This window comes from Notamacropus eugenii, chromosome 2, assembly GCF_028372415.1.
Source record: "Notamacropus eugenii isolate mMacEug1 chromosome 2, mMacEug1.pri_v2, whole genome shotgun sequence".
In the NCBI taxonomy this organism is placed as follows: Eukaryota; Metazoa; Chordata; class Mammalia; order Diprotodontia; family Macropodidae; genus Notamacropus; species Notamacropus eugenii.
Window position 1 is genome coordinate 92,874,733 of NC_092873.1, and position 26,149 is coordinate 92,900,881.

Consider the following 26,149-nt stretch of genomic DNA (forward strand, 5'->3'; position numbering starts at 1 on the left):
GTGTTTCGGAGACAGTTCAGGGGAGTGGGTAAACCTTGGCTCAGTGGTGCTGAACGGAGGTTGTGCTGCTGCATGCATCTATAAAATTCATTTCTCCTTTTCAGCATAACTTGTTTTGGGAGGTGGGGGTGACATTACTGTTTAAGAACCAGCACATTCACTTTAGACTCACATTTACATCAACACTGTACAGGGCAGAGGCAGGGAATACAAAATAACATTGTTATCACCCAAGTCCTGAAGTTTCCTTTAGGTGCTTTTACTTCAAGATCGCTTCCTTCTACGTTTGCTCCCCATTCCATAATTCAGTAGGAGTACCTCTTGTAACAAATAAACAAAAGCTTTCTAGAAACATATGGATTATTAAATAATTTGTTTATTGTATTGCATTTACAAAGAAAACAGACAGTGCACCCAAGTAGAAAGAATAAAAATGTATTTTCCTTCAGGGCTGCTGTATTGGTGCTTTTACTGATAGCAAGTACAAATCCTTTAGTGAGCATTTTATGGCAATTTCAAAGTAGGCTGAAAGCTCAAGAGAGCAAGCATGGGGCGCACCTGGAAGACTGGATTCTACAGTTGCCTCTTGTCTTTTAATCTATCTGGTTCCCTAAGCAAGTCAGGGAAGAAAAGCCCTTATTTGGTAGGGAAACATTTCGGAAATTAAGTTACAGGACTTATCTTACCACCATGATAATAAGAAGTTAATCCTTTAGCATCACAATTATTCCTTTCATATCAGACTATCTGTTGAAAAGGAATGACTACAGTTTCTCTCCCTCAATGCCACCACCAGAAATGCCTTAACCTTACTATTATGGCTTAATGGCATTTAAAGAAATAGAACTCAAGAGTCCTAGTTTATCATCTCTAAAAATACAGATAAACCTGGAAACCCAGGAAAAAATTAAGTTGCTGAAGGATTTCCCTGCCATTATGAATGCTTGGTGAGCTTTATCATTCTCTTTATTCTTCACAGATATACACGGGTAGGCTGGCCCAGAAATCCCCTAGAGAAATAACACCATCTGATGTCATCAGTATCACCAAATCAAGAATGCAGTGAATAGGCTAGCCAGACAAGGACATGCAGAGAAACAGTGCTTACATCTTCCATGGAGCACGTAGTGGCATTACCGGTTTTCTTGCCATTAGATTCCAAACTCAAGGAAAACCACACATGGAACAGTCTAACAATTCTAAAAACATTTTCTCTCAGATTACACTTGTCTGGCTTTCTATAAGTTCCATAGTTCTGAAGCAGAATCCATCCTCTATGAGAGCACTGATTGGCAAGGCCCTTTGGTCCATAATGAGGAGGAGCTGCTGTGATCCCAATCCTGCTGAACTTAGGCTTTTGGTGATATGAGGGGGTAAACTCCTAATATGAGGAGGTAAATCTGGGAGACCCATCTTTAAACTAGAAATTCTACGAAGGTTTTAACTTTTCCTTGTAAAAAAATTTTTTTAAAAAAACCCACCCCACCCCCCACAAGCCTTAAGTACACCCCAACCTTCCTGAAGTTACTGAAGTTAAAAGCTTACATTATACTCTAATGAGCAACCACCTGTATGCTGATACTAGAAAATAGCAGCAGAGAATGGCTATCTTTTTTTGGGGGAGGGGGGAGGGGAATAAAGCCACATCCCCCCATCTGGTTCTTGTGTATTTGGCTTATGCCTAGGCATAATGCCAAACCTCTTTAAGAAAAAGAAAAAAGTAAAGCCACATGGGGAAATGGACTTCAAGGCCAGAACCTCAGGTAAACTAATGTTGATGAAAGACTGAAAAGTACTTCTAAGGAATTGTTTGCAAAAGAATCAGAAGCTCTGGTGACATCTTTTTCTCTTCTCAGAAACAAAGGACCTAAAACCCAGAGCTCTTTCATAGTTAATCATCCTGTATTTTTTAGTGATGGGGTGATGGGTGGGGGGAGAGGGGGTTTCAACTCAAGCAGAAGGAGTAAAGTGCCAGCCAGGGTTTTAAAAAGCAATCAAGCCAACACCCCTACCCTCCCCCCTTAAAAAAATACCCCCAAACCAAAACCTTCTGTTCTCATCAAAGCAGAAGATATGTAAGGAAACACTGCTTACAAAAACCACCGCCTGTCTAGAGCCAAAGGGCACACCTGCCTTTGGAAAGGATTTCTAGTCGGAAAGGTTTCAGTTTCGGCTTCCATTTCCACTGTTCCTATTACAGTCATGCTGAAGATCCGGGCATAGGAGAGTTAAAGTTACAGCAGTAAATGTGGAAACTGAACCATGGCAAAACAGCACTCAACTGAGTCTTGATTGATAGCCCATTTCAAAGACAGAACCAAAAAAGTTGTAGGAAAAAAAAATGTGACTGTAAAGAATAACACAAACCATCCAGGAACAGGATGCACTCTTAATACAGCACGTTCAGTGCTTCTGCTGCACATTAAATTAACACCTTTTTCTCATCCTTCTGCTGGCAATAGAATATGCACTAGAAAATTTGACTCTTAGAGTCAGTGAGTTAAGGATGGGCTCACATATCTTTGTTGCGCTCTTAAAAAAAAAAGGATGCTTATAATTTGAAGGAGGATGCTCTAATGGAAGTGAGAAGATGATGGGCAGTTTCACATTCCAGTCCATTAGTCTTTGGCAGAGCCCAACCAAGGCAAAACTCACTCAGGATGCCCAATGGCTGTGGGGATTCCCACAGGGTCAAGTAAGCAAACCCAAATGAACATATTAGATTAAAAAATAACAATAATCTAGGAAGCCTTGAAGGAAGAGCTTCATCCTGAAAAGGAAAAGGAGAATGCTTGAAAGGGACAGGAAGAGGATTAAGGATGGCAAAGAAAAGGAAGGAAGGAGAGAATCTGGAACAGCTGGGTCAGTGTATAATCTCTGCCGCAAACCAGAGTCCAGGGATTATGGTGTTGGGCCAGTGACTTTAGGAGTTAAGCCAGGGGTGCCTGAGACACTCTGCTGCAGTAGCCCGTTTCTCAGGAATCAGCTCCAACATGGGCAATAAGAAATCCGTGAAGCCTGCTGCTGCTTCTTGAGACCACTCATACTTCTCCACTAGAACTTCAAAAAGGCCCCAAGGCTTCAGTTTAGTAATGTGTTTCAGGTCACCTGGGTCGAAAAGAGAATAAATGAAAATGACCAGTAAGGATGGATAGACAGTATGATACCTTCATGTAAATCCACTTTTCAATCCAGGCTGATGCTACCAAGAAGGCTACAGGCATTAGGACTTTCAAAGAATAGCAAGAATTTAACCTTTCCACAAGAGCAAGCATATATCTTTCACAAAACATATGTACAACTTTTAACACTCTTCTGGGAGAAACTCCAGTTTCTAATGAACACCCAGAAATCAGTAAGTTTTATACTCTAACATCTTCAAGTAGTCAGAGGAATCGTATTAGTTTGTGATGAACATTAATTCTAATTATACCTAGTGGACACCTAATTTGGTCCACTAAATTGCCAAGAGCTACTCCCAACTTGCTTTTTGATACAAGTATTAATTAAGTACTTATTATGAGTCAGGCACTGAGAATATAAACACTAAAAATGAAACAGTTCCATCGAAGGAGGGAAGGATTTCCTTCTGTTAACCACACGACTGCATAACAGCCTCAGGAGGCAGAGTTAACAAAATCTAAAGAGGTCTGTCTGCAAAAAAGCTATGGGTTTTCACAAAACTGCAGGCTTGGTAAGTCAATGACAGCTAAAAAAGTTAATGCACTCGCTGACCTGTATTGAGAGGCAGAAATTCTAGAAAGAAGTGCTAGTCTTACTATGTTCTATCCTGCTCAGAAAATACCAGAAGGGTCCTGTTCAGTCCTAGGCACTACATTTTAATAAAGATGTAGATAAAGGGAAAGGACTCAAGATGAAACACCTCAAATTCATGGCTTATGAGGGCCAGGTGAAGGAAATGGTGTTTTGCTAGAACCAGAGAAGACTGGGAGAAGAGGGAGAGAAAGAAGGGAGAAGGTAGCCATACTATCTGTCTGATTCCAGAAGGCAGAACTAGAAACAATAAGCAAAAGTTGCAAAAATTTAGGCTTGAGGTAAGGAAAATCTCCCTAATAAATTTGAGCTTTTCTAAGTAAAACTGCTTTGGAAAATAACGAGTTCTTCCTTAAGGCAAAGACTAGATGAACACCATCTAGTAGGCAAGCTCTGAAAGGAGAGAGGTGAAGGAAACAAATATTATCCTAGTGCACCCACACAGTACACGTGCCAGGCACTGGGCTAAGTGCTTCACAAATATCTTAACTGATCTCCACAACCAAGCCTGGTGCTTGATTATTAGGCCTACTTCATAGCTGGGAAAACTAAGGTAGACAGAGTTGAAGTGACTGTTCAGGACCACACAGCTATATAAGTGTCTGGGGTTAGATTTGGACTCAGGTCTTCTTGACTTCAGATTAGTTTTCAGATCCATTCCAACTCTGAAATTCGGTGCCGATATTATTATACTGTTTCTTCCCCCAACTCCTCTGCAGGGGTGGGACTGGAGAGGAGGGATTCAAGACAAAGAAAATGGAAGGATACAGGAGGAAATTTAGGTTATGTAAAAACAAAAACTTATTAAAACCAACAAAACAATAAAATCCTATGAGCTTTATCTGACAACAAAGTAACATGCCATACAATTCTGCAAGTCCAAAGGAATGTCAAATTAACCCTCTCTTTAAGGTACAACATTTTTCCATGCAATAGTTAATTTTATATTGCTTTGGGGCTTCTTTCTCCTATCTTGTTTCCAATATTATTATCATACAGTAAATACTATTAACTAACCTGATTTGACACCTCTCCTTCCCTGGGTAAGTGATATTTACTTAACTATTTGTTCATCATTGTAGATTTTCTATTTACTATTATTATTCTTTGAATGACTCAACGAACCCCTTTGAAAGTCCATTTAACTAAGATCAAAAGATCTTATTTGAGATGAAACAAAAGCTCACAGACTTATCCCATTTCCCCACTGAACATTCTACAGATGAGGAAACTGAAGCCCAAAGACAGGAGGTGACCAACTCAGGTCCAACAGCTGTCAATGGCAAAGACATGAATGAGCTTCAGCTCTCCAAGGCGACTCTCGTTCCTGCTCTTTCATGCTGCTTGAGGGATATTTATTCTCAGCAATGGAGGCAGTTGTAGAAGAGATTGGAGGACAGTACAGGTAAATCATATACTCTTCCAGAGACAGATCTGTACTTTTTCTTCTTTTGTTTAAAGTAAATTTCTAAACTTTCACACATATGTGTAATACATGTATTCGGTTCATTCGAAACAAGTAAATTTCCAACGTTTTACATCATACACTCTTTTGGCACCTGGCACCCCACCATTCAGTATGAGAGGTGACCATGCCAATATGCATTACCAATTACTTATACACAAATTATTATCTCTCCACTGAAGGGAGAGGAGTAAAATATTCAGTATTACCATTATTTTCTGATAAATTAATCTTCCCAACTTGAAACTTAAGATTAGAGGTTGGAGGATCTGGAGCTCAGAGGGAACTTGTGGCTTAATGTGCATATTTTACAGAGAAGAAACTGCAAGTCCAGAGATTAATTTTTAATTGACTTACTACAAGTCACATGATACAGGAGGCTCTTAAGCCACACAAGGCAGCAGTTGCAACGAAGGCTCTCTGAATGCCAGTTCAGGGTTTGATAGGTGTAAGGAGATGCCAGGCACAAGCACAGTCTGGCATTTTCTCCCAAGAGCTATAGAAAATAGATAGGAACTTGACAGAGCTGCTCTGTTGACACCATGATTTTCTGGGGGGGGGGGGGGGTGCTATACTGTCCTCTAAGGTTTTATTAAAACATTTTCCCCTAATGTCGAGGGGGGTGGGGGGGTGAGAGTGGTGGTTTAAACAATTTCACGTGTCTTTTACCTTTTTTGGTGAAAAACTCCTTGGAATATTTTCCTGCCACAATGAGCTTGCGAGGCACCTTCCCCAGCAGTTCTATGATCAATGCAATGTGATCTGTGTGTTCCAAACATTTTAAAGAGGAAAGAAAAAGATATTCATAACAGGGTTAAGGTTGACCCACTGGCTGCCAATCAGCAGATGCGGTTCTGGAGAATGGTGGCAAGAGCAGCATGTACACCTCTACACTTGGCAGAGCTTTTAATGGGAAGGACTCAATCCAGCTGATGGAGAGTCCCGAGAGCCACACTGCCAGAGACACATGCAAGGCTCCCTGGCTGGCAGCTAGAAAAACACCTGGGTGGGAATGCTCTCCTTCCCATGGCTGTACGTCTCTGACACCTGCCTGGAAACTAATATGATTCAATACCACTTCTGTGATTGAAGATCGTCTTGGAATTCTGCCTATCAGCTCTATTAATATGCACAATGTGGTCTAAAACAAAAGGGCAAAAAGAATAACATCAAGGATGTGCTGAGAATAAGCTTTACTCTAGAATTAGTAGAATACCCTAGAGTTTTACTAGAGAATACCCTAGAATTTTTCAAGGGCTGTTGAGAGGTAGCTACAAAACACGCTGGGGAAGACACACAGCACCTGACAAACCAGGGCTGGGGCTTATGGATTTCTACCTTGAAATCTCTCTCACTGGCAGAGCTGGCTCAACATCAATTCCAGCAAGGAATTTCTCTTTCCAAGTAAATAAAGATTAGGAAGAAATGTCATGAAACAAAATAATTTTACATATGAACAAAAAATACCACAGAATGGTTAAGAGCTTCTGAGGTATGTCAGAACCACCGTTTCTGCTCCTGAAGAAGTTGTGGGTAGGGTTCTAGCTGGGATGCAACATACGGAATATTTCACCCTTAGGCTATTCTTTTATGTTTAATTCAGACACCCTGCTTCTAACTTACCTGTTATCAACAGGATTAACTTTTCCTTTACGTGAGACTTTATCTATGACTACCTATCTTTCAAAAATATACAGGGTCTTATAAATTAGGAAATAAAATATCTCCCGAAGTCCTATTTTCTCTCCGCCTCCCACAGATTCTTCTAATATATCTGACAGTGGCAACATTTCTTCCCATCTGGTTGTGAAAGAGATCAGTATTGTCACCTGATGTGATTCCCTTGGGGGACTGGAGGGAGAATCTACTTTTGGATTAGCTATAGGATTTCACAGCAAAATACCTCATTTTCAAAGAAATGAATCCAGGCAAGATCATGAAAACATAACCTCAAAAAATCAAGGTTAGGAGGTAGCAATAAATGGTCAAATACATACTCTCTAGGAGTGAGAGATGACTCAGACTCAACATCTAGCAAGAGCTTACTGATATCTGCTAAATGAATTGAGTTTTTAAAAAAATGTTTGTACTTTGTGCCATTCAAGAAATAGTACATGGGCTGAAGTTTGTTGGAGGGGGGGAAGCAATGAACTAGAGCTTTCTAGTTTGATCTAGTTAACAGGTCTATTTTTGCCCCCTTTTTTTATCTGGGGCTTTCTTCAGGGATACATTCTTTTTTTAATTTAACTTTTGGGCATTATAATGGTTTTACTCAACCCAAGTTTTAACCACCAGCTAAGGTGAAGAGACTGAAATGTACCAGAATTATCAGTACTTGTTTATAGGATTGACTGGAAAATTAAGGGGGGAAAAAAAATCTTCCTCCCAAACACTGGGACAGAAGCATTTCTATAGCACTCTCTAAGTGTGCAGTTCCTGAGGAAATATTCAGCATGTATCAGATAAAGGATGGGACCAATCCAAAGGATGATTCTGTAGTGATTCCCCAGGAAAGCTTTTGAAGTTTACATCTACATAAAGTATGTATAACAGCCATCTCTCCCATCTTACTGGAACTGAGAATGTGGTTCAACCATCAGCTGAAACATTTTTTGGGCCCCTAGATCGCACAGCATGAGAAAAGCAAGAGACTGAGTCAGGGGGAAGGAAGGGGCAAGGTGATCCTCTTTTACATTTGGGAGAATGATTTGTTAATACCCTCTCTCTCATGACAAATTGATAATGCTTGACACTGCACAGACTATAGAACAATATGTAATGGGAAAGAATATTGGATAATTAGAGCTAGGAGGGACCTTACTATGTAACTATTAAAAAGGAAAATCTCATAGATTATGTTGATACATAAAGGAGTAAACGAAATAAAGCAATTATAAAATGTCAGGGACATAATGAAGTCATAACTAGAAAAAAAAGTGATGTATGTACATTTCCAAATGGAAGTGACAAGGAGTTGGCGTTCACTCTGACTTTTTGGGAGTGTCAATAAAAATTCAATACTACACACACATCATATACTAATGACTTCAAGGATCCATGATTTCACTCATGGAGCTGAGCTCTGAATTAATGTAGAATGAAAAGTCTCCCTGCCTTAAAGTTTCTATGGCCAAAAGAATTTATCACATGGAGTCTCTCTAAACTCCACAAGGCTGTGCTTCAGGGCAGACCCATATTGTCTAATCTGGTGGGACCTGCCAGAGCATTTGCTGCATTAGCAAAGCCTTCAAGAATCTAAGGCTACCTACGTGACATGAGGTCATTAGGACATTAATGTAGGATAAAAATAGCACATGAGAGTTAACTTTTTTGAAAAAAAAGTCCTGCATGCAGAACCTACACCACCTCTGAATTACTTAAGATGCCAATAAAATAATAACGTATATCACCTATGAAATAATAGCAAAGACATTACAGAGCAAAAGACTAAAACTCTGCTGTTCCTAAAGTGAAATTCAATTTGGGCAAAAACTTTCTACAAAGAGAGAGGGAAGATCATTAGGAATCCAAAGAGAAGCAACCTGGCAATTTATAAGCCTCAGCCTCATCTAGTTCTCCCTACATCCCCATAACCTCTAATAAGATCTAAAGATTTTTTTAAATGATTAATCTTTTTCTGTGTTCTCACCTATTCTGGAACCTACAACAAACATATGGTTATCTAAGCCTGGCTGTAATCACTGCTCAATCCATCTGCAGGGGGCTTAAAACTTGGCACCTTTAGGATTTGAAAAAAGATTTCATCTTTTCATCATCAATGATGTTCACAAATTCTAAAAAAATAACTAAAAATCAGCAGCTACTGGGCTGTTGGGTATGTATCCAAAGACATACTCACCTTCATCTCGAGTGTACTCTTCTCCTGAATGAGGTTCAAACAGATAGTCTCCCGTGGCTAATTCAAAGGCCTAAGAAAAAAGGATAGCAGCATATTAAAGCATCAAAGAAAAGAAAGAGAGAGAGAGAGATCAGGAGGAGGAAACTGTGTTGCTTAATTCTATTTGCAGCAGTTCTAAGCAGCTGAAAAATCCTGCAAATGCTGTGAAAAAGATGCCAATTCCAAAAAAGATCTCCTTCCACAAACCTGTATCTTGGTAAAATGGATAAAGCTAAGAGCAAGAATTCTGTTAATGCTAACATGTTGCTATTGCATGCAAATACAAGGAGTAAACAACAGCAAGCAGCCTTTTGAGCTTCCCCTTTTGGATCAGAATCTTTGGCATGTGCTGACACTCCGCTAGGATGCTAAAGTCATTTTAATTTTGTGAGGCAGATCACTGTTCCCCAGAGTTAATAGTTTGTTATTCTAATCCAGCAATTTTACCAACTATGCTCCCTTTAGATTTTCAGTGATTAGCATGCCACAGTTTCAGTTTCTGAGATGGTTTCTTATTTTAACATAACCTCCAGGCAGTAAATTCCTCATTTCCTAGTTCAAAAGAAAATTACACTCCATAAGTATTTCTTGGATGTATGGTTCTGGGTTCTAGGTCACCAGATTCAATACTAAGCCAATAACTTTTTTTTTTTTTTAAAGAAACTTACCAGAATAAGCAAAGTACTTGCAGCACTAAAAATATCCTGTAAACAAGTTGGAAAGAGTTGGAAAGAGCTTCAAGATGCCATTCTTGCCCCTGTAACCTCCAAGAGGGACTACACTGAACCTGGTCAGAGAACTAACAACTCTTCTTGAGAGTCTCTAGGGTAGAAACTCTGCAGTTTTCTGTGATAACGTGTTCCACTCTAAAGACATGTGTCACGACTGTTAGCTTTTACTAATCACTACAGAAACAAAGAGTACAACAGAAAATTGATCTTTCTGAAAGCAAGGTCAAGTTTAGAAATACCACAAGACTGCATGCCAAAAGAACAGGGATCCATTAGTAGTATTGGGTTCAGAGTCTGTCTTCCTTTTACTTTAGTAAAAACACAGAACCATCTTTACTCAAGGTTATCACTTTTTAAAATACACAACTCCTGTGAGTGTTAGATCATGCTACAATATTTTACCCATTCTTACAAACGTCAGGGAGGTTAACAGATTTTTACAAATAGGATACCTGGTGCAAAAAGATGACTAAACTGCTTAATCTAAATCCGACAAAGTTAGAGTGGCAGAAGCCCAGTATAAAATTGAAGATACTTGACTCCCAAAGTTTAGCAATCTAGCCTTTATAGCTTCTCTCAGCCAATATTTTCTTAAGAATAACTTGATCCAGATGGCAACTTGAAAAATTTTATTCAAAAATTTAAAACCGAATTAACCAAAACATCCAGGACCAGAAATTAACATGCAGAAGTCACATGGGACAGTATACATGTAGAAGAAGGGAAGTCTGATATTGCTTAGAAGGCAAATATAGCATGTTGTAGGCAACATGAATGTGTGGTCAGAAAGTGCCATGCAGTGATTCCCCAAAAGAAAGTAACAACTCTCCCACTAACTCTTTTTCTCTAAGATAACATGTCCAACAATCTTTATTAGTGGATTGACTGTCTCACCTGGTAGTTAGGAGGTAGTCTCAGATCTGTGAATCACGGGGGAAGAGTCTTTAAGGTTCCACCCTGATGCTTTATCTCTGGAGAGGGCTTCCCAAGCTGTAGATGTGCTCAATATACAAAACTTGAGGGCCCTGATTTTGGTCTTAGATCTGACAAAATTTAGGAAGGGCTGGAGTGCTGGACATGTTATCTTGGAAAAAGGAATTAACAGATGAATCAAATTTTCCTTTCTTCAACAATCCCTACCAGAGGGAAGTAAAATTCCAGAGTAAGGCTGGAGGCTGGAAGGATAAAGTCTGTTTAAAAGAAGGAAAAAAGGAAGTTTAGTTTTCCACTACAAATGCACAGCACTCTTTTCAAGAGGCATCAGGGGAGGAGAAATAGTTATTACTATTGGGTAAAGCTAACAAAAAGGTCTTATCCTGTTTACATTAATAATACATTAGTTCCACTCCAGAAGCTATAAAAAAGTGAACACAGAATCTACCTTTAACCACATTAGAATCACTAGGTTTTATTCAAATTTTAATTAAAAACCTATCAATGTAGAATACAGAAAAGCACACTATATTGTTTATTTTAAAATATATCCTATGGATGATGAAATAATTAAAATGTCTGGTGTAAATGTGACCTGCAAACCATAATCATCTGAAATACAAAGGGAAGGGCAGTTGTTTGAAATCTCGCAACGATTTGGAACTCTGCTGAGAGATCAGGGAGAGGGTTCTGAATATTGCAATGGGGCAGCAGGAAAAAGATGGAAAAGCAGCATATCTTTCTGGTTCAGCGAAATGAAAGGGAAAAATACTGGGAAGCTAAGAAGACAGGAGTTGTTCTTTCCCTCCTCCATGCACCCTCTAGTTCTGTAGTCCTTACTCTATACCCTTAGACCAGTACAATGATTCAACTTGACTAAAGACTGTCTGAACTCAGATGATGCTAGTGCTTCTTTCTCCACCATCTCGAGTCAAGTATTCCTTAGTTCTAGAGACTGTCGTCAAGCTAACCAGTATATTTATTACAATTGAGGGAACAGGGGAAAAAATTCACATTGAACAGAAATTTTTTTTTTCTCAAAACAGCTGTGAATGAAAAGGGAACACAAAGCCAAAGAGGTGAATGAGGAGTAATCTGGAGAGAGAAGGTTGAGCATTTGAAGTTTCAATTTATTCTATCCTTGTCTCCTGAGGTGAAGGAAGTCTGCTGAGATTATGAAGCCAACTTTCTGCCTGTGTCTACATGACTTGTGAAGAGCTCCATGTGACTAGAAATTTTCTGAGACCAACATTTCTAAACCGTGCCAGAAGCCAGATGGCTTTTTGACTCCAAGCTACTTTTCCAGCTGAATGTGTCACTGAGCCTGTATTCATATCATGATTACCCTCCCTGTCATTCTTCCACACCTGCCCACTCTCAACCCAGATCATGGGACAGCTTCTTCTATCTCTCTCTACCGAGAGGTGTGCCAAGCTACTCCATTACTCAGCTGTTGTCAAAGAGAACCAATGATTCTACTTAACCTTCACCAAACACCTGGGAACCAAATTTTCATCAAAAAGACAGACTTGCAGGGGACAGAGCTAAGATGGCAGAGTAGAAGCATAGACCTGCTCTCCCCACAAATCCCTCAAAAAACCTGTACAAAATGAGTATAAACAAAATTCTAGAGCAGCAGAAGACACAGAATGACAGACTGAATCAAATTTGCAACCCAAGACAATCTGGAAAATCGAAAGGAAGAGTCTGTCGCACCAGGCTAGGAGCATAGCACAGTTTGGTGTGGACTACGCCAGGGAGGACGGAACTAGAGCAGGCCTTTAGAGACTGAATCACTAGCAGCTGTTGCAGTTTCCAGACTTCTCAACCCATAAACACCAGACAGCTTCAAAGGTCAGTGGGAAGGTTTTCTCACCTGCCTGAGAGGAGCACGGTCTAGCCCCAGAGGCTACTTCTGGAGTCCACACTTAACAAAGAGCTCAAAAGTCCAGTAATTGGCTGAGGAAAAGAAGCAGCCATAAATTCTTACTTTCTCAGTGAAGAGGTATTTTCTTTCATCAATGGTGACAAGGAAGATCAAAACATACAACCAGAAAGACAACAAAGTCAAAACTCCTGCATCCAACGCCTCCAAGAAAAGTATGAATTGGTCTCAGGCCATGAAAGAGCTCAAAAAAGATTTTGAAAATCAAGTAAGAGAAGTAGGGGAAAAACTGGAAAGAGAAATGAGAATGATGCAAGAAAATAATGAAAAACGAGTAAAGAGTTTGCTAAAGGAAATCCAAAAAAATACTGAAGAAAATAACACCTTTAAAGTTAGACTAAGCCAAATGGCAAAAGAGGTCCAAAAGCTAATTGAAGAAAATAATTTCTTAAAACTTAGAATTGAGCAAATGGAAGCTAATGACTTTATGAGAAATCAACAAATTATAAAAGAAAACCAAAAGAATGAAAAAAAAAAAGAAAGACAATGTCAAATATCTCACTGGAAAAACAACTCACCTGGAAAAGAGATGCAGGAAAGACAATTTAAAAATTATTGGACTACCTGAAAGCCACCAGAAAAGAGCCTAGATATCATCTTTCAAGAAATTATCAAGAAAAATTGCCCCAATATTATTCTAGAACCAGAGGGTAAAATAAGAAGGAATCCATCAATCACCTCCTGAAAGAGATCCCAAAAGGAAAACTCCTAGAAATATTGTAGACAAATTCCAGAGCTCCTAGGTCAAGGAGAAAATATTACAAGGAGCCAGAAAGAAACAATTCAAGCATTGTGGAAACACAATAGGATAACATAAAATTTAGCAGCTTCTACTTTAAGGGATCAAAGGGCTTGGGATGGTATTCCAGAGGTCAAAGGAGATAGGATTAAAACCAAGAATCACCTTCCCAGCAAAACTGAGTATAACACTTCAGGGGAAAAAAAAATGGAACTTCAATGAAATAGAGGACTATTTCAACAAGCATTCTTGTTGAAAAGACCAGAGCTGAATGGAAAATCTGACTTTCAAATGCAAGAATCAAGAGAAGCATGAAAAGGTAAACAGGAAAGAGAACCCATAACAGACTTATTAAAGTTGAACTCTGTGTGTGTATGTGTATGTATATACACACACACCCACATATACATACACACCCAGAGATAGAAATAGATATGTGTATATACAGACAGACTGACACAGAGTGAGCTGAATATGAAGGGATGATATCTGAAAAAAGAAATTAGGTGTTGAGAGAATGTACTAGGAGAAAGAGAAAGGAAGAGGTAGAATGTAGTAAATCATTTCACATAAAAGAGGCAAGAAAGAGCTTTTACAATGGAGAGGAAGAAGAGGAAGGTGAGAGGGAACAAGTGAACCTTCTTTTCACTGGATCTGGCTTCAGAAGGGTATAATACAAACACTCAAATGGGTATGGAAGTCTATCTTACCCTACAGGAAAGCAGTGGAGAAAGGAATAAGAGAGGAGGGATAATAGAAGGGACAGTAGATTGGGAGAAAGGGTAATCAGAAGCAAACACTTTGATAGAGGGAGAGGTCAAAGGAGAGAATAGAATAAACAGAGAGCAGGACAGGATAGAGGGAAATATAGTTAGTCTTTCACAACATGACTGTTATGGAGGGTTTTGCATGACTACACATGTATAATCTACATCAAACTGCTTGCCTTCTTGATGAGGATGGGTGGGAAGGGGGGAAGGGAGAGAATGTGGAACTCAAAAGTTTTAAAAATTAATGTTAAGAATTGTTTTTACATGCAACTAGGAAATAAGATATATAGGCAATGGGATATAAAAATCTATCTTGCCCAAAGGCAAAACAGAAGGGAAGGGGATGGGCAGGGTGGGTGATAGAAGGGAGGGCAAATTGGAGGAAAGGGTAATCACTGTCCTGGGGGAGGGGTGAAATGGGGAGAAAGTTTGAAATTCAAAATTATGTGAAAGTGAATGTTAAAAACTGAAAAAAAACAAAAAAAAAGAGACTTGTTAAAAAGAAAAAAATTTGTAAACTTATCTGTTATGTAGTGGGCTATCTCTAGAGAAGCACAGAAAACTGGCACTTGGTAAAACTGTATCCTATTATTTGATTATTACTGCTAAGGGTAATAATGAATGTCATTTTTGTAGGACTTCAGAGAGCAATCATAGCAATGTATTTAGGAGAAATATTCTTTGGGAGAACTTCAGCAGGATGGTAGAGACTGGAACTAAATGCAATATACTATGAATTTAATAGGAGTTTCAACTGTTTCGGTGCCCTTTCTATAGGAGACAGTCATTTCTCATAAACATCAGTGCCATCCCCTCAACCTCCCAAAGAGATTTACTGGGTTACTAACAGTGGAAGAAATAAATATTTCTAGGGAAAAACGGCCTTTGAGTTTGACAGGTCTCTGAAGATACGGACACAAGGAAACCCTAGCAAAAGAAAGGATGCTGACAAGATCTTTTATATCCTCTTCCCTAGCTATGACATCATTCAAGACCAACTGAAGGACTTGTTAAGCAAAGTGCTTTCTGCAATCTCCTCTAGTTACTGAGTAGTGCAGTTCTACTGATAAAGTCTGACACAAGAGTCAACATTCGAGGTTGCAGACATATTAAAGGGGAAGGAGAGTGGAGTGGTAATATGAGACAACCAGCTCAACAGAGAAACTGGATCAGAAGGGAGACAATCTAGGAACATGAATAATGCCCCACCTTAAAAAGTTCTCAGGTTTACTTGCAAGTAAAACTTTTTCTTCTATTCCTATGTGTGCAGTCCACAAAAAAGTCTGATTTACGTGGGTACCTGATGCTCTTCCATATTTGTCTATTATTTTTTCAGATGTCCAGAGCCCTACTTTTTTCAGATTCAATCCTTAAATTATATCTGATAGCTTTCCAACTCTCTTTTCCTTTTGCTTCTCAATAAAATAGGATGGTTTTTTTGGGGGAGGGGGAGGGTGGAGGTAGTGGATGGCTCTGGCTGGTACATGAGCCTGTTCTATGGCCATGATAACTACATCCTCAGTTAATTAAATTAGGTTGTTCTCTTAGAACACACTCCTCCCAATTCCCTAAGATGTACAAATAAGATTGAAGCTGATAACACAGCAACAGTGCTTAGGTGAGACCTGAGGTGGCCCTGCTGGGCAGTCAGCCAAGCAACATGGATTAGTGTCAAATCAAATGAACAAGAATTTACTATAGCTTTTTTGAAAAAAGACTACTTGAATCAACTACATGCATTTGTAATAACCACTTAGAACGATTCCCTAATCCTCAACAACTGTTACAGTATGGATGGAAGATATGAGTGATAAAAAGGGATATTTTCCTTATTAGAGATGTACCAGATTTTACTTTTTAAAATTTGGAATCTTAGGCTAGATGGTTACTTTTTAATATTTTTTTTTAGTTTTCAGCATTCAGTTATATAAAGATTTTGAGTTCCAAATTTTTTTCTTCCTCCCCTTTTCCCTTCCCAAGATGGCATGCAATCTGAGATAGGCTATACATGTACAATCATACTAAACATATTTCCACATCAGTCATGTTGTGAAAGAAGAATCAGAACAAAAAGGAAAAAAAAACCAGAAAGAAAAAACAAAAAAGCTGGCTTTGGGTGCAAAAAGTCACGATGTACCTCCTAAGTTAAGCATTCCATAAATCTAGTTAGTAAGTCTTTTTATATTCGTGGCCACATAAAGGTCATTTTATCTTCTTCCTTGATTCCAGGGCCTAACAAATGAAGCAAGAAGTAAAATAGTTTGCTAGAGGTACCCAATTGCTATATTATAGAAAGTGCTCCAGACATAGAAAACAAGATTGTTTTCATGTTCTGTCAGGTAAAAGAAACCAGAAAACTGTTAAGAATATCATACTTTGAACAGTATCTGAAATGTAAAAAATTTAGTACTCCTCAAGAGAATAACGGTAACATCATTGATACCTAAAATATTGAGGTATTTGGAGAAAAGGGACAAATCAGTCCAAATTCTCAAAATCAATACCTCACATAAAATTTAAGCAGGAGAGATATAAAGTTTGAGACTTCATCCCTGAAATCTACCACTATTTTGTCATGTATCAGAAGTAGAGTCTTGAGACTTCATCCCTAAACTATGACCCCATTTTATAAACATAAGCTTTTATTCCAACCAAGACAGAGTCCTCTCTCCATATTCAGACCATGATTCTGTCCATTTCCAAAGAAACTATTTGCCTATAACTTTAATTTGTTGTAAGTATGTGGTGGTCACAGCCAATCAACATGGTTTCAGGAAGCCAATGTTTTAGCATGTTATAAAGACAATTGAGACATGCTTTTCAATTGGCTAGCTTGTCTCCTTTCTCTATTTTCCCATATTAGTGATGCAACCTGGAATATTACAAGGTTGAGGATGTTCAGCTGATACAATGATAATGACAACAACAAACAATACTCCCTAAATTGATTTACAGTTTTAGTGGCACATAAAAGTGCTGAGAAGTTACTTCATAGATCCAGAAAAATGACAAAATTTATCTGAGAGATATTTGGAAAGTGCATTGCAAAACTTAAAACATTATAAAAATACTACCTAGTTATTAGAAAGAAAAAAAGGTCAGAAATATAAAGGGACATAATAGGAAGTGAAAGGGGTGGGGAGGTCTCAAAGTTTATTACAAAACAAGAATCATTAGATCTGAAAGGCAGAGTGACAATAAATACAGAGATGGCCTTTGGATCACAAAGACCTGAGTTCAAGTCCTGCACAAGTCCCTTAATCACTTAGGGCAAAAGACAACTCTTAATATTTATTGAAACTATTTAAAAAAATCAAAACAGAAAAGTTCACAGGCTAGACAGATAAGATACACTAGAGGCTGAAATAGGAGCCTAGTTTTCATAAATCCAATAACAAACTTCTGGACCAAAACTCCTTATTCAACAAAAACCACTCAGAAAACTGGAACCATATCTTGACAAGTCTAGAATGATACCTCACACCATATACTACAATAAGCTCTAAATAATAACAAGACCTAAATATAAAAGGTCACATCATAAAAAATTAGAAGGCAGATGTTTATGGGAAAATTCTTAAACAAATAAGGTATAGAGGTGATCTTTAAAGATTAAGAATATGATTACAAATTTTGCATAAACAAAAAAAATTCAGTTGGAATTAGAATGGAAACAGTAAAAATGGGAGAAATCTTTGCAGCAAATTCCTCTAATAAAGGTCTGATAACCCAAATATATAATTAACACAAATATACAAGAACAAGAGCCATTCTCCAATAGGTAAGTGGAGAAAAATATCTGAAGCAGTGTTTAAAAGCAGTAATGCAATAATCACATGAAAGATCGCTCCCAATCACTGAAGAGTGAAAGGCAAAAATAAAACGACTGAATTTTCAACTCCTACACAGAAAACTGGCACAGGTAAAACAAAGGGCTGTGGCAAGACATCCTAATATGCTGGACAGAGGCATGAATTGGTCCAACTATTCTGGAAAGAAGCTGAAATTCTATCCTAGAAGTCACTAAACTCTGTATATTTTCTGGTTTAGTAACACCACTACTAGGCATATGTATGCATGTATGTACACCGCCCCCCACCACCCCCACAAAGAGATCAAAAACAGACAGAAAGGTCCCAATATACACCAAAATATTTATAACAGCAGTTCTTGTAGTGGCAAAGAGCAAAAAGCTCTTTTGTGGAAAGCAAAGTGGGTGTCTGTTCACTGAATGATGTGAAAGTTTTACTGTATTGTAAGAAAGTAAGCAAAACAAAAAGAGGATTTTATGGGAGAACTACGATGTAAAGGAAAACAACAGAACTGTCACTGATCCAATGTCTAACTGTGACTTGGGATGACTGATGCTAAAACATGCTAAAACCTTCACTTGTCAAAGAGATTGTGGAGTATGTTAACTGGTCAGGTCAATCATGGCCAATGTGATTTATTCCACCTGACTGTTACAAAGATGGTGGAGAAAACATTAGGAAGTCATAGTGATTAAAGAAAAATGAATTGGGAAGAAGCAAATTTCCACTCTGATGTCTAAGTTGAGTGATTATTTTGCATGGTAATTTGATCTGCCTTGAAGTGTGAGAGAGCTGAAAAAGTATGGAATCTGTCAGCAAACAGTAATATGATGTTTTAATTTAGGGAATCATTTGTAGAAGCCCATTCAGTACAAGTCAATATGACCATCAGAAGGAGTGCTTGCCAGGTAAACATAGCAGAAATTTGCGGTACTATAAAATGATCAGATTTCTTAGCTGTAGAATGGCGAAAACACATTTGGTATGTTTTAAAGTCCAAGGGTGGGAAACCTGCAGCCTTGGGGCCACATGTGGCCTTCTAGGTCCTCAAGTGTGGTTCTTTGACTGAATACAAATCAAGGTTCCCCACCTCTGGTTCAGATCACCTCCTCCTCAAGTCCTCATAAATATCCTCTCTTTAAATTCCATCCCTGACATGGGGAAGTAGAAGTGGATGGTCTACCAGGGGTAGCCTTCTAGGTCCTTGGGTATGGCCTTCTGACTTGAGTCCAAGTCTTACAGAACAAATCCTTTTATTGTGCGAAGTTAGGATTCAGTCAAAGGGCTGTACTTGAAGACCTAGAAGGCCACATGTGGCCTTGAGGCTGCAGATTCCCCACTCCTGGTTTGAGTGCCAGAACCTGAACTGCACAGAATGCAGCAACTTTCAATGACATCCATGGGTTCTGAAGTGGAATCTCAGGAACAGCAACAGTGAACATGAGCTATGACAGTTACCTCCCAGCCACAATACAGCATTTCCTAGGAAGGGCACTGGGTCAGTCAAATCTAATCATGTTTCTTATAGCCTTCTGGTCTTTCTGCTACTACTACAGTATACAATGACATTTTTGTCACTGTTATCACTTCAATTTCAAGGGTCAAAGCACAAAGGACAAAGACACTGGGAAGGGCTTTTAAGGATATTCTTTCTGTTGATCATTTTATCTTTCAGAAAAGACTGTCAATTGAGGTCTGATTCTGACCAATTAAGATGAACTGGGGAAAGAGAAGCGATGAAACTCTTTTAAGAGAAAGTGATCACGTTTCATGGTATTCTAGGAGAGAAACACTAAACACAATCTGTGATATATCATCCTAGACAAAGTTGGTTATGGTATCTTTGTGGAAAATATGGAAAGATGTGGACTACACGATAGTATGTATAATTAAGTGTACTGAATTCTGAAGAAGCTAAAAAAAGGAGATGATACGAGGTTTTGAGACAAAAATAAGGGCACTGGGTTCTCATGCTGAATTTTCCTCAGTAAAAGGCAAGAGGTGGAGATGTGGCAGTTTTGAGAAGAGAAGGTCTGAAAACAGCTTTTGTGGGGAGTGAGGTAGGGAATCAATTAGGGAATAAAAGGATTGACAGCCTTGCTGTGTACTGAAGACCCAGATGAAGCTGGATAACATGAATTTATAGCGTACCTAATTCAGCACAGTTGTGTGACTTCCTTTATCTCCATTTAGAAGTGTCACGTAACGGGAGTAATCAGTGCTAATGTTTGGCTAGGGGTGAACAAAGAGGACGAAGGATTCAAGAATGTAGTATAAAACTGAATTGATGAACTATAGGGTCAAGATTAGAGAGGGAGGGAAGTGAAATCAGAGTAGTAATAGCCTGACTGATCAGGTCAAGGTGGGAGTGGTATTATCTCCATCTTACACCAAGTTTAAATCTCAGATCTGCTCTGCCAAGAAGGGAGTAAACCAGAGGAGAGGAGCTTCTTCACAGGACTATCAGGAAAGACAAGTGAAGAGGGAGGAAGAGAGAGAGGGAGGGAGAGGGAGGGAGGGAGAGAGAGAGAGAGAAAGGGGAGGAGAGAGAGAGAGTATGTGTGTGTGTTTTTCCTGCTCTAGCAGCACAATTCTTTAAGTTTAAAATATTCCCAAAATAACCAAGATAGTCTGATGCAAGACCTCTCATACCTCTGATGAAACACATAATTCGCATAACCTTGCAAACATTTAAAGATTCTACTATTATTTACCATTTTTCTTTGTGTCTTCCTACAAAAAGAATTATCATCTTCTCATGGAAATGCTTTGAAAGCATGTCTTTCTAGAATCATATCATACCTTTAAACCTTCACTTTGTTAATTACCATTCTTAAAAATTCAATGCCTGTCAGTGACACTTTAAAAACTGACTAATAATTATAGCCAGGCAATTAAATACTCCTGATGGTCGGACCACATTAGTGCTGTGGCTCTTACAAATACGCTCACTGATGAAACCTTACACAGAACCCTTAGTATATTTTTGGCAGGCAGTTCAGGAAGGTGGAAACTGTTTTGCAAGGGTTTTCAGAACATGGAGTTGGAGGTAAAGAGCATATAACAAAAGCATTGGAACCAAATCTTGCAATCACCTCTCCCACCCAGGAACTGCTTTGGCAGCTGATGTTTACTTGGTTCTTTCATCTCAATGGGAACTTGGAAGGCAGTGAATGGCACACAACAGATGTTCCTGATACAGCTTTTAGATCTAAACCTAAATGACTGGATGCTAGATTTTCAGTATCGGCAGCTACATCATAAACCACCAATTTTGACTGATTTGTCTGTCATTCTAGGGCAAAATATATAGTCAAACAGTAATGGCAAAACTTACCATACATGCTGTGCTCCAAATGTCAGCTGGAGTATTATAGCCAGATCCAATTAGTACTTCCAGGGAGCGATACTGCCTTGTCTGAATATCTTCAGTGAAATGTTTGTGCTGAGGTAAATGATGCAAACAGGAAAAATGCAATAAAATTCATTTAATTCTTAGAAAGTGACACATGGATCATACAACAACAGCTTTTAAAACTTTTCAAATAGTTTTACATAAGTATAAGCTGGGAGGAACTGCAAGGTACATAATTTTAAGCATGAGGAATTTGAGGCCCTAAAATATTAGGTATCTTGCTTAATATCATAGAGAACACTAGCAGAAGAGCTGGGATATGAACCCAGATGCTCTAACTCCAATTCCAGGGCTCTTTTCACTGTATCATGCTATCTACTTTCATTTCTTAGATTAACATGTTGGTTTTATTAGTTCTCAGAAGAATTTTCCTTTAGAAATACATTTAACAGTAGAGAATGAAATGCTGATTTTTCTTTAAAAAAGAAACTAAATATCTCCCAGAATTAAAAAAAAAACAAGGTTGACAATTTGTATACATTCCTCAAATGCATGACGCTTGCAAACCTGAAATCTCAAAGTATTACTGAAATCAACGATGATAACATGCTAACAGATACACAAGTGCTGAAGAAATTAAAATAAGGACTGAATCACTGTGGGTCCAAGTGAGGGAAAGCCCTTATGTAGGAAGACAGTTTTGACCTGAGCCTTGAAGGAGGTACAGGATTAAAGTTCTGAGAAAGGTGGCAGGTAGCAGAATGAGTAAAGATATGGAGGGAAGGATCAAGAAGGGCTCATTCTGGAGAGAGGCAAAGAGAGAAAGAGATATAAGATAAAGGAAACCAAAAGGCAGGCTGAGGACTTTCAATTTGATGTCACAGTCAACAAAGAGCTATCTCGATTCTTGTTCAGTGAAAATGGCGTTTTAGGCAAGTTTAATTCAGCAACTATGTTGGCAGGAATGCTAACTAGAAAGACACTGAAGTAATACAAGCCACAGGTGTTATGGTAAAGAGTTGAACTAAAGTAGTGATCAGAAAACCAGTATCAAATCAACCCTAAGAGCTACTAAGAGAGATGAAATTGCTTAGATCTGACAGTCCACTGGGTACAATCTGGCAAATTCCTGAATATGGGGACAAAAGAGAGGAATGAATCTAAAACAATTCTGAGGCAGCAGGGTATCAGAATTTGTGACCCAGGAAGTTATGAGAATGGTGGCAATCACTAACAGAATGGTTGGGAATAGCTGGTCTTAGTGGGTAAATGATCATTTCAGTCTTTGACATTGAGTTTGAGGTGATGGTAGAACATACACAGGAAGAGATACACCAGGTGATGTGGGACTGGAGATAAGAGCTCAATATGAAGACTTGGGCATGATGGCCACAAGAACGATTACTAAAAGTATGAATAGTAGATGTATACTTCAAGTAAGATATTTAAGAGCAGCAGACTAGAATTAAGTAAGTTTTTCACTATATTTTAAAAAACAAGTTATCAAGATTTGATAGGGTAGTTTCTAAGCTTTTCCCTTGCTGTATCATAGCACTGGCTTTTAAAAGCCTCTGTACTAAGTTTATTATGTCAAACTGTAAGCAATGGTATTAAAAATCCATTATCTTGTGACTTACACATCAAATGGGAAGGACAATGCACAAATGACTAATTCTCCAAAAGTTCCCTTACCAATAGTCAAGGTCAAAACATCCTCAATTCAACTCCATAGGAATGTGTTGGCATAAAGAGTACACCAGGCCCTGTGCCAGGGGCCATAGATAAAGAGAGAAAAAATGGGCCCTGCCCTCAGAGTCTACACTCTCTGGCGACAGGACAGGTAAGGGTGTGAACACAGCTAAGTAAATACAAACAATATACAACAGATAAAAAATTAGTACAAAGTTAACTTTTTTTGGGGTGTGGTGGCAGGGGAAGCACTAACAACTAGGGGAAGAAAAGCTTCTTGTAGGAAGCTGCAAGTACCTAAGCTGAGCCTTGAAGGGAGTTAGGATTCTAAGAGGGGGAAACATTGTGGGTAGAAGGAGACAAAATATATAGAGAAAAAAACAGCAAAAATGCTCATTTGGTTGGAACTTGAGGATGTAAAGGTGAGTAATGTTTCTGGAAAGACAGAATGTGGAAACAATGTGCTAGAGACAGAGCGTGAAAGGATTTAATGCTAGAGGCAAGAGGAAGCCAATGAAGATGCCCCATCAGGGAGTGATGTTGCCAGAACCTGTGCTTAGGAATCACCATTTGGCAGCTGTGTGGACAATGGACTGATGAAGAGAAAGGTTGGCTACATACAGACAGACACATTGCTGAGATGACTACTGTGGCTGCAGTGTGAGTGGAAAAAAGGAGGATGGACCTGAAAGAGTAGTCAGGGCATCATCTATCAGACTTAATGGCAGACTGGATATGGAAAAGGAATCAGAGTAGAGAGGGAAAACTGACTCTCAGGTGGGGACTGTAGGTCAATAGACTGGTATGTTCCCCTCTCCCACATACAGAAAAGAGGGAGTCAGAGGAATGGTTAGAGGGTAAGAGATGAGCTCCATTTGGAGTGTATCTCACAGGTGGCTGGAGAGAGGGAACTTGAGCTCATGAGAGGATTGGAGTCATCTTCCTAGAGAAAACAGGAGGGCTATCAAGAGGCAGCACATTTAACTCACCACCCAGCACGCATTCCCGAGATCAGCAATCTTCACTTTGAGTTTTTCTGCATTTTTGGGCTCAAGGGGATTAAGAAGAAAATTCCCAGCAGAAGATTTTCCTGAAGACAATATATACAAGTTAACAAGAACAATAGTTGTCAACCTAGAAACAATACCATCTGTCATATAATTCTCACCAAGGTAACAAACACAGTCCCTGATTGATAACTAGGATATTCAATACACGAAGAGCATATAATTGGAACTCTCTGAAACCTGAACTCAGCACCTTTACCTTGGAAGGAACTACCACACCCACCAAGTATTCAATGGGTTCTATTTTTCCATGAATGACAGGAGATACATTTCATCATTAATGAAAAAACATCCCATCTCTGTAGCCCCCTTCAGAGATCATGCTGGTGGAAGGTGAAAACCCCTGAAATTGATAGCTGGCTGCTTACACACTGCAACTGGCTCTGCAACTTCTGTGTTCACCTCTGGGAGACAGCACAGGTGGTTATGCTTCAGCTCCAGCAGGAACAACAAATGTTGTCGTTAAAGGAAAAAAAAGTGTTTTTACACTCTTTGGGCTACCTTGGGTACCTTTGTTATCCAATGGTCCATTATTTTCGTTTTCATCTTCAGAGGGTATCTCTGCCCGGATGCTCTCTTGCAGCTGGCTGATCTCCTGCTCACTGAATGATTGCTCTACTGAGTGATCATCACTTGAAGATGGCTGATACAGCATGGTTTCTGATACCCCAGAACTTAAAGCTGTACAAGTGTCTGTTATTTCTTGAGACGGACTGCCCTTGCCATTTGGGGAGCTTGGGAAGCTAACTTCTTCCCCTTTCACAGGTTGGGCATCACAATCATTGGCATTATGATGATCTTCCTTAAGCCTGACTGACTCTTCATTATTGCATTCAATATAATGAGTTATTTCAATCACTCCATTGCAATTGATTTCTGATGAAATATTCTCAGTATTGCCTTCCATTAAAAGGGTTTGCTCATGATCAATGACACTTTCCTCTTCTGGAAAACAAACCACAAACACAAAAAAGGAAAAACAGAAGAGAAAATTATATTAAGAAACAAGGAAGTTAAAAAAATCATTTATAATACCTACAGCCTGATAAGAAAACATGAATAATCTTTGAAATTCTTTTCATCAAAGAAAAAGGGTCCTCATTATCCATACCAACTGATAGCCTAGAAGAGGGCTTCTTGAACTTTTTCCATTCACAAACCACAGTTTCAGAAGCATGGAGATCAGCTGTTCTCAAAGCATAGTCTGGAGGTCCCTGAGGTCAGGGGGTCTACAAGGTCAAAATTATTTTCATAATAATACTAAGATGTTTCAATTTCTAATATAGCAACTATTGATAGATATAACATACATAGATAAAATCTCTGGGGGGTGGGGAGGGGAGACTTTCAATTTTTAAGTGTGTAAAAGGTGTCCCAAGACCCAAAAGCTTGAGCATTGCTGCCCTAGACTTATATAGTTCAAAATATAAACTGCTTAAGTGTTACAGCAAATTCAGCATTAAGATCTAAAGCAATCTGGAAATTCCCAGAACAACCGAACAATGTTATATGAGAAATTATCTTGATGTTCATTATAATGTTATTTTTGTAAATACTGGATTATACCAAATTTTTCTTGGGCTTCTTTGCTGGGAGGGTTCTCAGTCAAGGCTCTCTCAACAGGGCTGTCGGTGTCTTCCTGCTTTTCTGACTGTTTCTGTCCAGGGCTTGACTCTTTTTCCATTTCCTCTATTTCTTGCATTCGTTTTTCCAGTAACTCAGCTTGGCGTTTCTGCTTCTTCTTCAATTTCTTCTTCTTATTCTTGGACATTTTGTCTGCCTATAGTGAGATTACAGAAAAAAAAATGCTCTAAGGTAATGATTAACTCACAGACACAGTGAACTGTTAATTTTAATACTGATTTTAGTATTTAGTTAATTTTAGTATTGATTCTTAATTTTCACTTCACCTTCTCCAAAAAGGCATTTTTCAATATAGCTTCATCATTCACATTAAAGAATAGTGCCTTG

The 26,149-nt window shown here is 38.7% G+C and overlaps 1 protein-coding gene across 5 annotated transcripts in view; it reads right to left on the bottom strand.

Annotated features, from left to right (window-relative positions):
* Positions 1–358: 358 nt before the first annotated feature.
* SRPK1 (SRSF protein kinase 1) overlaps positions 359–26,149 on the bottom strand; it is an 88,244-nt gene continuing 62,453 nt past the window's right edge. For 3 of the 5 annotated variants that reach the window (XM_072641890.1, XM_072641892.1, XM_072641893.1), the window contains 7 exons: positions 25,745–25,958; positions 24,680–25,123; positions 24,101–24,201; positions 21,405–21,512; positions 9,099–9,168; positions 5,909–6,001; positions 359–3,108 (listed from right to left, as the gene is read on the bottom strand). In XM_072641890.1, coding sequence (XP_072497991.1) covers positions 2,924–3,108; positions 5,909–6,001; positions 9,099–9,168; positions 21,405–21,512; positions 24,101–24,201; positions 24,680–25,123; positions 25,745–25,958 — 1,215 coding nt within the window. In that variant the 3' untranslated portion in view covers positions 359–2,923. Of the gene's footprint in view, positions 3,109–5,908; positions 6,002–9,098; positions 9,169–10,762; positions 11,059–21,404; positions 21,513–24,100; positions 24,202–24,679; positions 25,124–25,744; positions 25,959–26,149 lie in introns of those variants that run through there. The other 2 variants (XM_072641891.1, XR_011974202.1) reach the window with 2 other exon arrangements.